At 55.9% G+C, this 11,999-nt stretch overlaps 1 protein-coding gene across 1 annotated transcript; it reads right to left on the reverse strand.

Moving 5' to 3' along the window:
* Positions 1 to 3,445: 3,445 nt before the first annotated feature.
* On the reverse strand, positions 3,446 to 7,982 carry KRT13 (keratin 13). The gene is made up of 8 exons (XM_007087706.3): positions 7,500 to 7,982; positions 5,962 to 6,044; positions 5,633 to 5,789; positions 5,295 to 5,456; positions 5,081 to 5,206; positions 4,765 to 4,985; positions 4,084 to 4,109; positions 3,446 to 3,743 (listed from the first exon to the last, which is right to left on the reverse strand). Exons 1-8 carry the CDS (start codon positions 7,980 to 7,982, stop codon positions 3,673 to 3,675), a joined length of 1,329 nt encoding a protein of 442 aa, XP_007087768.2. The 3' UTR covers positions 3,446 to 3,672.
* Between the last annotated feature and the right edge of the window lie 4,017 nt (positions 7,983 to 11,999).

An 11,999-nucleotide genomic window follows, 5' to 3' on the forward strand; every position in this document is an offset into this window, starting at 1 on the left:
CCCGAGACGCACGCTGACCCAGGCAGGGAGAGAGGAAGGGCCCCAGTGGCTGACGCGGGAAAGCCGGAACAGCACATCATCACACGCCATTGACCACAGCCTTTGAGTGACATCCCTCCCTTCTCTTCCCTCAAGCTCCCCTTAGGAGGGACCGTGAGCCTCCCCTTCCCAGAAAGCCCCAGGCACCTTCACCTCACACTCTGAGTCTTTTGTGGACCCTCAAAGGTTACCACCCAAAACAGAAAGACAACAGGCACCCGAGGAGTCTCGGGGCTCAGCCGTGCCCCGTTCACCAGGGCGCCCAGCTGCCCAACATGAGGCCGGGGACTGGCCAAGGCCTGGTGTGGACACTGGACCCAGGTAGGATCAGGTCTAGGGCTCTGTCCCTCCGCCCTGGGTCCCAGCAGGTGGCCGAGAGGAACTGATCTGCTTTCTGGGGTGAGCCTGCCCCCTGCAGGACCCAGACAGGACACGCACCCCCATCAGGGAGGGCAGAAGTTGACTGCCCCGTCCATTGGGAGGAGCCTGAAAGAGAGGGAGGCACCTTTGCTGAGGGTGAGGAGGAAGAGGGCACAGAGGCAGCACAGAAATTAGCCAACTTTGTGCAGCACCTACTGTATGGAGGTGCTTGCCTCGAGAGCCTAACTAGCTCTGAGGCACGGGACGCCACAGGAGCATCGCATGGTTGACACCTCTATCCCTTAAGCATTGGGGCTTAGAAGAGAGCCTCGTTTCTTTCCCTAGAGGCCCGGAACCGAACGCTTGACTTTGACAAAAGGCCAACCACAGTGTCGAAAAGCACATTGGAACATGGATGCCAGCTCTCTCGATAGACAGGTCACTTCAGCAGCCTGGGCCTCAGTCTTTAGACGTGTAAAATGGGCACAATGGTGCCGACTCATGGGATTGTGACAAAAATGAAATAATGCAAAGGAGCTCCGTAAAGAGTCAGGCGCTAGACACACTGTCGCTTTCCCCTTTGTTTTTACCCCGTCTGATTTGGCACCTCTGGCATTCACATGTGATTAGCCACACGCTCGTGACCACAGCCCTGGGAAGCAGAGGTGTGGGCCTGGGGTGGGTGTGGGCACCTAGCGAACTGGGAGAGGGAAATACCAACCCTGCAGGCCTCCCTCAAAGCTGCCCTCCCTCAAATGGCCACCCCCTACAGATGACAGGGGGAAAAACTGAGTCCTGGATGGAAAGGGCGGATTCCCAGCCCGCGCACCACCCTACCGAGGTGACCACCTTCTCCCGGTTCAGGAAGGCTCCTGGGTTGCCTTTGATGGCCCCTCCTGGGCTTCCCTCTCTGGCTTCCCTGGGACTCCCGACAGGGCCACAGAGGCCCTTGTGTGAGTCCGGCTTCGATGGCCTCCCTGACGCCTGGGTGAAAGAGTCCCCAACCAGAGCCCCCACCAGGCCCAGGGTCCAGCTCATTTCGTGGCTCCACGTGGACCACACGGACCTGGGCATGTGAGCTAGAATTAAGTCCAGCCCGTTCTGCAGTGGGCGGGGAGAGGGGAGGAATCTGGAATGCTCTGGCTTAGTCAGCCGGGTGGGCCGCATGTCAGTGATGTTTGTAGGACTAAGCCAGCCACCTGAGCCCACAGCAGTGCCCCAGCGGTTGGTAGGCTGGTCCAGGGAGAGAAAGGCAGCCCCACCCTCCCAAGCACGTGGTCAACACCGGGCTAGGCAGGTGCAGACACACACACACCTGAATGCACCCCACACTGTCCGGGTGCCACAGGGGAGGGGGTGTGCATCTCAGTCTGAATGGTGAATAAAAACCCGGTAGTTCAGGACACGCGGGTGGCTCAGTTTAGTTAAGTGTCTGACTTCGGCTCAGGTCACGATCTCGCGGTTTGCGGGGTCGAGCCCCACAGAGGGCTCTCTGCTGTCGGCGTGGAGCCTGCTTCGGATCGTCTGCCCCCCCCTTCCCCTCTCTCTCTGCCCCTCCCCCCCTGCAAAAATAAATAAATGCGGAAAAGAAACACCTGGTAGTTTCCAATAACACAAATGTGGGGGCGCAGAGGGAAAGCGAGGAGGAAGGTCACCTCAGACTGAGGTCACTCATTGAACAAGGGCCCGAGGCTCCCAGTCACATGACTGGGTCACCAAGACCGGTTTGCATAACAGGGCCTCAAGTTGTAAGAGGGGGCGATTGTAGAATTCAGGGCCAGAGACAGGCAGGAAGAGGCCAGACAGTAGCGGCCTCTGCCAGGGAGGAGTCCAGGTTTTCTTCAGTGGCCAGGGGAGCCACGGAAGCATCACTAGGCCAGGAGGAAGATTTCCCAGTCCCAAGAATCATCCCCAATTGAGTGTGGAGCAAGAACGCAGGGGAAGCTCAAACTGGAGGCAGGGAGGCCAGGGGGGCCGGCTGTGAGGACATTACAAGCTACCAGCATCCACAGGATGGACCTGGGAGGGCAGTCAGGGAGAGAGCAGGCCAAGGTGGCTCCTGGGCTCCTGACTTGGGCCTCCGGAGCCTCTGGGATGGGGGCCAGGATGGCACAGATCTGGGAGCATGAAGGGTGCTCCTTCGGACAGTGGTTTAGAGGAGGTAGCGGGCATGAGGGTCTGGGCTAGAGGAGAGGGGCTTCACTGGAGTGCCAACAGAACGTATTGGCAATTGTGACCATGGACTTGTCCCAGATGAGCCAAGGGGAGGGTTGAAAGGATAAAGAGAAGCATGCTCATGCCAGAATCCAGAGGACCAGACTCCATGTAAGGAGCGCGCCCAGCAAGAGGAGGCTGCAAATCAGAGCTGTGACATGGACAGAGGTGGGGACACGGGTGCAGAGGGGAATTGGGGAGGAAAGTCAGCTCAGATTGAGGTCACCCATTGAGTCATGTGGCCAATTCATTGAGCGGGTTGGCATGGCAGGACCTTGGAGTGGGTAGAGGGGAACTGCAGGTCCGGATGTCCATCATCTTAAAAGGAAGCACCTTGCAGAAAGGGGGCAGCAGGTTGGGCTTGGGGTAACTGTCCTGGGTCTCCTTCCCCAAACCAGCCCCAGTGTCTCCTGCCCCTTCTGTTTCTCTGCAAGGGAACACTGGCCCTCGAAGCCCTCCCCAGAGCCGTCTGGACCTCTTTCCCAAATCTCCCCATCCCCTGACTCTATTAGTGTCCCGTTGCCACCTTCTAGCCTATAAGGTGTTGAACTGGCTCACGTGGCCTCGCGTGTCTCCAGTTTGTTGCATTTGTCCGTGTTTGCTGAGCACCGTGGCCCATGAGCCACCCATTTCCCCCGTGTCTGTGCCCTGATGGTTGGACCAGGTGCCTCGTGTCCTGCCCACCTGGGAGCTGCCTGGGCCAGGCCTTGTTGGGGTAAGCCACTTGGCCCAACAGTACCCGCCCACCTGTCACCCCAAATCAGGGCCTCGGCAGGTCCTGCCCTCAGAAATCAGGCCAGAGTCAAAAATACATATGCAGAAAGGCAGGAAACTTTATTGAATCGTCTTTTCTTTTTAGCAGAGAAGCTGAGAAATCAGAGTAACCAGATAAGGGAGAAGGGGAGGTGCCCAGGGAGAGAAGCGCAGAGCGCCCGCCCTCGGGAGAGCGCCGGGGGGCCGGTGTCCTGAGCGTCCTGCGGTCCCTCCCTCTCTCCTGCAGGGACCTGTCATCTCTCTCCTCTGGGTGCTGAAGACAGAGGGAGAGGAAGCCAGGTGGATTTAAGGCTTACGGGGTTCGGAAATGCGGCGACTGGGAGGGGAGGCAGTGGTGACAGTGACACTGGTGCTTCCTGAGAAACAGAGGGGGCAAGAGACACTCAGGCTGGAGAAGACCCACCTCAGCAGGTCAGGGCCCTTAGGAGGGCCCCAAGCCCCCTCACTGGTCAGGCTGGGCGTTAGCTGATAGAGACTCTCATGTTATTGTCCCCCAAGGTGGGGAAGCCTCCAAAGCCTCCCAGTGGCTCCGTGGGGCAGAGCCAGCTATTCTGAAAAGAAACAGACGAGCAAATGACCACGTCCACCATAACCCCCTCCCTCTGTCCACTGGGGAGTCTGGCACTGCCTCCACCCACCCCCCCCAGGGCAGCGAGCAGGAGCCAACTCGTCTCTCCCACCGGGTTGTTTCCTTACCTCCTGAGGAGGGTAAGCCAGCCATCCTGGGAGAGAGAAGAAGAGTGAAGTGAGCACAAATCACCCAAGGACAGCTGCTCCCTCATCTGCCCTTGGATCGAGCGACTCCGATCACTGAGAGGCCCCCAAGCTGGGCTTCCTTACCAACTGTGCCCCAGCCCAAGGGCCACCACAGGTAACTGGCAGGCCTATGGGACCTCAGGAGGACATAGTACCGGCCCCAAATCCAGGACATCTGCCAGATCTTTTGTCCTCCCTCTGGTTCCTTCGAAACCTACACCCTACTCCCACTGAGCCCACAAGGACAGCCTGGTCCCTGCAAATGGTCTGAAGGCAGTGAAATCGCCATTTTTATCGCTTTGTTTAGCCGACCTGAACCCAAGGCAATATTCTTCCGATATGAGCCGTTCTGTCCATGGCCCCTATTCCTGCCAATCTAATCCAAAGGCCCAAATTGGAAAGCTTAAAGGTATTGACCCCGCAGGCCGCTGAGGAAATCCCCCCGCAGTCTGACTCAAGAAAACAGGAAGCCCTGGTCCTGGATCTCCATCCAGTCAGTTTAAGCTCAGAAGGTCCCCTTCCATATGGAACATGAGGACCTGATCCTTAAAGGCCTTGCCTGTTCGAATGTCCAAGGGTCCTGTGGTCACTTTCCCAAGAGAGAGGCTTGAGAGGGCCTACCTGGCGTCCTGGCCCTCCAGCAGGCTGCGGTAGGTGGCGATCTCCTGCTCCAGCCGCGTCTTGATGTCCAGCAGCATCCTGTACTCCTGGTTCTGGCACTCCATCTCGCTGCGGAGCTCGCTCAGCTGGGCCTCGATGCCGCCGATGAGCCCCTGGATCTGCTGCAGCTGCATGGCATAGCGGCACTCCATCTCCGCCAGCGAGCTCTCCAGCCCGGCTTTCTGGGGGGGAGGGGGTAACAGAGAAGTGAGAAGGGGAGCCAGGCCAGGCAGAGGCCTAGAGGTGCTGGCTGCTGGGCAGGAGGCAGCAGGTGTACCATGCTGAGCTGGGACTGCAGCTCAATCTCCAGGCCCTGGAGGGTGCGTCTGAGCTCTGTGATCTCTGTCTTGCTGGTCTGGATCATGGCGGTACTAGAAGACACCTCCTTGTTCAGCTCTGCACTCTGAAATCCGAGCAGGAAGAAGGTTTCAGAGGAGCCCAGTGGAAGGCCCTGGAATCCCTGGGCGCCACTGGGTGAGAGGGCCGGGTACCTTGCTGTGGAACCATTCCTCGGCGTCCCGGCGGTTCTTCTCAGCCATGGCCTCGTACTGTTCCCTCATCTCGGCCAGCACGCGGGTCAGGTCCACGCCCGGGGCCGCGTCCATCTCCACGTTGACCTGGCCGGCCAGCTGGCTGCTGAACTCCTTCATCTCCTGTAGGGATGGAAAAGGAAGGTGTGTGAAGCTCCTGACCTCCCTCTCCTCGGCTCTGTGTGCTACCAACGTGTTCTAGGAAGCACCTCCAGGTCCCACCACGGAGGGCTAAGTCTGGCTGCTCCCCTTTCTCAGTGGAGGCCATTGAGCCATGGCAGGCCCCTGCCGGCCCTCACCTCCTCGTGGTTCTTCTTCAGGAAGGCCAGCTCCTCGTTCAGGCTCTCGATCTGCATCTCCAGGTCGGTCTTGGTCAGGGTCAGCTCGTCCAGCACCCTGCGCAGGCCGTTGGTGTCGGCCTCCACGCTCTGGCGCAGGGCCAGCTCGTTCTCATACCTAAATGATTTTTTTTTTAATGTAAAAAGCAACACAGAAGTTAGACACTCCCCTAATTCTGTACTGGACTCTGCTACTTCTCCAAGACCTTCACCCCTGGGATGCTCCGATCTCACTGTTCAGATGAGCATTTGTGTCAAATAAAAGACAGTTTGGAAAGGCCAGGACTCACTTGAGCCTAAAGTCATCCGCAGCCAGCCTGGCATTGTCGATCTCCAGAACAACCCGGTTGTTGTCGATGGTGGCCGCCAGGATCTGCAAAATATAGGAGGTAATCACCGGAGGGTCCACGAGTTTGGGGAGGAGGAAGAGACAGCGTGGGCAGGACGGCTGTCATCATCTGACTGCCTCTGTACTGTCCCCGAGAGCCAGAATAAGGCACTTCTCTCCTCTTCTTGTAAAGGGAGGGGTGGGGCAAGTCCTTCCGCTTGCCCAGTCACTCTGGCATTCTACGCCTGGTCATGGTGGGGAAGATAGGGATGCACATTTCAGGGGAATGACCCTACCGAGAACATCTTTGGTTCATCATGTCTCAATGGCCCCAGACTAGCAAGCCCACCATTGTGAGAGCAGGTGACCTTAAGGTCAGGAGGGGGTCAGCCTGGCTCCAGACAGCTCATAGTAACTTCGTTGGAGCTGGCCTCCAGGCTGAGCAGAGGAAAGATCTAACAAATACTCCCAACGGTTTGAATTTATTGTCTAAACTTCCATATTCTGAAGCAGGCCGCTAGAGGAGAGGGTGGGGGTGGGTTAAATGGGGGACAGGCATTAAGGAGGGCACTTTTCCAGGTGAGCACTGGGTGTCATATGTAAGAGATGAATCACTGGGTTCTACTCCTGAAGCCAAGACTACACTGTATGTTAACTAACTTGAATTTAAATTAAAAAAGCAAATTCCACCGCACATAGCTGGGACATAGCCCAGGCAGGTGGATTTCTGTTCTAGCAAGCTGGGTCCCAGCGTGATGGACAGTCCTCGATGAAGGAATCTCAGTTTAATGTTGGCTGAGCCTCTTCTCCATCTTTCCCACCTGGCCGAAGCTAATTGAGTGTAACAGTTTAAATGGGGCCCTTACAACATCAACCAGTATTCCGAGACCAGTGAATGAACACGTATCCCTCTCTGAGGATTGGAGTCATTCTTAGCGGCTTTTAAAACTGTCATGGTTGGGGCGCCTGGGGGGCTCAGTCTGTTGTGTCCGGCTTTGGCTCAGGTCATGAGCTCACGGTTTGTGAGTTCGAGCCCCGCGTCAGGCTCTGTGCTGAAAACTCAGAGCCTGGAGCCTGTTTCGGATTCTGTGTCTCCCTCTCTCTCTGCTCCTCCCCTGCTCTTGCTCTGCCTCTCTCTCTCTCTCTCTCTCGAAAATAAATAAACATTAAAAAAAATCTTTTTTAAACTGTCATGGTTTCCAAACAACTCAGTGGGTTAGAATTATAGGGATCCAGTCACTGATAACAAAGCAGTAAATGTTGACAGTAAAAAGTGGTAAAAATGTTGACATGAGTGGTAATAACAGTAAAAACGGATAGTAGGAGAAAACGCGTTTGGGGAGCAGTGGCCTAAGGAAGGTTATCAGGAGTAGAGACACTTGCTGGTAAAAGACTAGAATTTTCCCCTACGGGGGGGTGAGGGTTCTACCATACTGCATTTCCTGGCCTTTGCGGCTCTGGCCTGCACAAAAGAACCCTTGCCAACATCCAAGGACTCACCTTGTCCCGCAGGTCCTCCATGGTCTTGTAGTAGTGGCTGTAGTCCCGCTCAGGGCTGCTGGGGCTCTGCTTCTGGTACCAGTCCCGGATCTTCACCTCCAGGTCAGCATTGGCCTCCTCCAGGGCGCGCACCTTGTCCAGGTAGGAGGCCAGCCGGTCGTTGAGGTTCTGCATGGTGAGCTTCTCGTTGCCGGAGAGGAGGCCGCCATCGCCGCCACCAAAGTCACCAAAGCCAGCGCCAAAACCCCCACCAAAGCCACCTCCAAGGCCACCTCCAAAGCCCCCTCCGAAGCCTCCTCCAAAACCACTACCAGCCCCTGCACCGAAGCCGCAGCTCATGCCGCCCCCGTAGCCCCCAGCTGATCCCCCAGAGACAAAGCGTGATGAGCAGGTAGAGATACTGCGGCCTCCTCCCAGCTGGCAAGAGCCACCCCCGAATCCACCTCCATAGCTGGCGGAGGAGCTCTGTATGCGGCAGCTCATGGTGAGAGCAAAGATGGGGAGCAGGTGAGGACAGCAGCTGGGCTTGGCCTGGGCCGAAGACGGTGGCTCTTCCCTGGAGTGGGGGGCCTTTTATACCGCCTTCTACGAGGTTGGACGATTGCCCCATCTTCTCTCCTCCCTTCCCCACCCTCTGACTGGTGCCAACTGTACTGTTTCCCACAAGCCAGTTACCTCTGCTCTCCAAGGTGGGTTGTGCCTTTGGGGGTGGCTTTAAGCCTTAACAAAAGGGATGATTCAGAGGGAACGGTGTTCTGCCCGAGACTACCCTTTTGACAGCTGAATTCAACTTCACCTCTGTACTGTGGGAGCTCCCTCCACGGGCTCTCAGCTCCACCCAGTACTAGAATGGGGACAGAGCCGTAAGGTGGCCCTGTGCTTCACGAGGTCACGGCAGCCCTCGACTCCCTTCTTTCTGTCTCCAAAACTTCAGACTGGAATGTTCTGCCCCCTGTTTAGCATTTCATCGACTCCGGTGCTCCCAGAGACTCTGATGACAAACTGCTCGGTCTTGTAGAATCGACTACCTTGAAAGTGTTTAAACTGGGGGGAAAAAAATAGTTCCCAAGACCATCAAAACCCAGGGAGACTGAGGTACAGAATGAGGAAGGAAGCAACCCTGAACATCATAACAGCTAACACACTCGCCATGGGTGGGCACGGGACTAAGTACACTCACTTGTCATTCGATCTTTGCAACAGCCTGATGACGTGGGTCCTACTCGTAACCCCATTTTACACATGGGGAAACCGAGGCTTAAGGGTAGTCAGGCCTGAGACCCAAGTCTGGTTCAGTCTGACACTAAAACTCCCTTTTTAGGTATATTATTCATACGGTAAATTGTACAAATCATTTGTGTCCAACTTAATGCATTTTTTAAATGTGTATTTATTTTTGGGAGAGAGCACAAGTCAGGGAGAGGCAGAGAGAAAGGGGGACAGAGAATGCAGAGAATGCAAAGCTGGCCCAATATAGGGCTCGAACTCACGAGCTGTGAGATCACGACCTGAGCCGAAGTCAGATGCTCAACTGACTGAGCCCCCCAGGTGCCCCCAGCTTAATGCATTTTTACCTATGTATGAAGTTTACCCATCACCCAGAACATTTCTGGACTCCATAAAGCTCCCCATACCTTTTCCCAGTCAGCTACCCGTGCCCTATATCCCTAGGAAGACCACAATTCCCTCTACTGTTACCCTAGATGAATCCGCAGATCTCAGCCAGGGACTCTTTTGCTCCTTAGAGAACATTTGACAATGTCTGGAGACATTGGTTGTCACCACAGGGGGTTGCTGCTGCTGTCTAGAGGACAGAGACCAGGGATGCTGCTAAATATCCTACCACGCACAGGACAGCCCACAATAAAGAATTCTCCAGCCCAGAAGGTCGATAGTGTCGAGGCTGAGGAGCCCTGGATCAGCCTGACCCATGTGTTCAATCATGCCATCATCCCAGCTGCCTTAGAGGCACAGTCAAGTCCAGAAAGGGAGTCTTATAATGCCTGACAGGGCTCTCTCCAGCCCTCCGGTCACATGACACCTGTCTCAGCTTGTGAGCATTTGACCAAGAGGCCCCATAGGAGGATGTAACCCAGGGCCTGGGGCCAGGGTCTCCTCCAAGGAGCCTAGGACGCAGCTAAAATTCGGAGACTGCTTAGTAACCCTGCCTGAGGAGCCCTCAGGCTGGAATAAAAGGGCTTAGCAGTGGTCTCTCAGAGCCCAAGGTAGGAGAAGTTTCTAGGCCTAAAATGGAGGACTGTGGGCTCAGGCTCCAACTCCCACTCACCAAGGGGGCCAGGATTGTCATGAATGGCCTCTCAGGGGGAGACTGCTGGCCCACAGCAGCCAGGAGGTCTGGACTAGACCAAGGGCTCGGGTGGGGTGACACAGGTTTGTGGTTCTCCCCAAAACCCCTTCGCTGATTCAGCAACCCGGACCAGGAAAGAGGACTGTGAGTCAGCGCTTTCCTGCCCTTTGTTTTCTGTGAGTAGGGAAGCAGGGCCTGTGTTTCATCCAGCGAGTGTCAGCACCAGGGAGAGAGCCAGGGCAGGCTTGGGGTCTCCCAGGGAAGACAAAGGCTGGGGCGGGGGTAGTTAAGGCTGACCTCTGACCCTGTCCAGCCCTCCTGCCCCAAACTGATAGCTCAGCGCTCTTGCCCTCTCTCTGTCTCTCTCTCTCTCTGAAAAGCTGTGATTCAGCCCAAAGTAGGACCTCTCAGGCTGTCTCTCTCTTCTCTCTCTCGGGGAGAGGATCAAAACTGACAAAAAGGTGATTAATGAAACCTGCCAGGCCTGGAGTGACGATCCTCCCCCCGGGGCTGACAGCAGATTCAGGCCAACGCCTCTTAGAGGAACAATACCACAGATCCTCCAAAGTCCCAGTAGTACAAACATAGGGTGGCCATGACATGCCTCCCCTCGCAGGGTCAGGGCACAGCCCCTCCCCACCACTCCCCTCCTGAGCAGGTACTTATGGTGCCTGATGCAGGAATGCCTTCCTCTGACCCATGGTGAACCCCAGGGCCCTCCTGGAAGAAGCTGGGCAGAGACCCATCCTGGGGCCCCAGTTTCGCTTCTACTGGCCCTGCTCCAAATGAGGAAGGACAGAGTGTGGGAGCTGAGGCACTGCTCACACATCTTGAGCTTCCCTCTTTGCTTTCTGACAAAATCACACCAAATTCAGCAAGGGCGGGGGGCGGGGGGAATGCTGCATTTACAAGCACCCCCTGCAATCAAGGCTTTGCTTCACACATTGTCACTGAGTCCGCACAACAACGGGGGAGGGTTTTTACTGGCCCCATTTTACAGATGAGGCAAGTGAGGTGAAGGGAGGCCAAGCTACTTGCTCGAGGTCGCTATGAAGTCAAGATTTAAACCTCGTCTCTGGCTCTCTCTCTACCCCAAATGATGGTGCCTCTGAGCCTTGCTGTGAACTCAGTGTGTGATCTCTGAGGGTTCCATTCCATACTTACCAAAGATAATAAAATAATACTAGCTAACATTTCGTAAACACTCTACGTGCATAACTCGCAAACAACTCTACTGTTTTTATCACACCCTTTTTCTCAGATGAGGAAACTGAGGTCCAGAAAGCTTAAATTCATTGTGAACCTCTGTCTCCAGGGTCTGCACCCTTCACTACTGCCTGCTCAATCCCTTTCAGGCCAGTGTCAATGCCACCCCACCCAAGCACGGGCGTCCTCTGTCACTCTCTGCATTCCCGGGCTCCCTGTCACCGCAGGCCCAGCTGGTGGATGGTCCTGTTTTCCCACAGTGGCTGGACCTGTGCAGCTGATGGCCTGATGGGTCGGCCTGTCTACTGTCTGTCCTAGCATGAGCTCTGAAGCTTGGGGGCTTGCGAGGATAGTCAGTGCAGAATGTCAAAGCCGGAATTGTCATAGGAACTTTCCGGCCCAATGCCCTCATTTCTCACGTGTGAGGAAACCAAGACCCAGAATTCCAAGGCCCAAGGCGGTGGGAAGCAAGGAGAAATGCCTGGGTTTCCAGCTCCAGCACCAGCTCACTGTGGGCTTTGCGTTGAATTGCGTTGCCTTCAGCAACGGCTTTCTGAGTCTCTGGTTCTCAAAGATCTGTCCAGAGTTGCCAGATGGTTCGCCTGCACAGCTAAGGCTTAAATCCTGTCCCCCAGCTCCTAATCCAGCCTTCCTCGCTTGGCTCTTGGATCAGGCTCCTCCCTCCTTCCCTCTTTCCCTGGACCGCAAGGGGCCTAGACCCCAGGATGGCCGACCCACCTCCCACAGTGGAGGAGCCTTTCATGAAAAGCAGACCTTCCCCAGACGGTGGTCATCCTCCTTGCCCTCAGAGACACCTGCTTCACATAGCAGGACTCAGGAGCCTTCTCCGGCCCAGCCTCAGTGCACCATGTCCTTACGTGGCTATGGTACCCGGCTCTCCAGAATCCCTCTTCTACCGCCGTGCTTCCCAGCAACCCAGTGAGGTCGGCAAAGCCTTTGAATTAGATGGAACGGAGTTTCAACCT

Source organism: Panthera tigris, chromosome E1, assembly GCF_018350195.1.
Source record: "Panthera tigris isolate Pti1 chromosome E1, P.tigris_Pti1_mat1.1, whole genome shotgun sequence".
Classification (NCBI taxonomy): domain Eukaryota; kingdom Metazoa; phylum Chordata; class Mammalia; order Carnivora; family Felidae; genus Panthera; species Panthera tigris.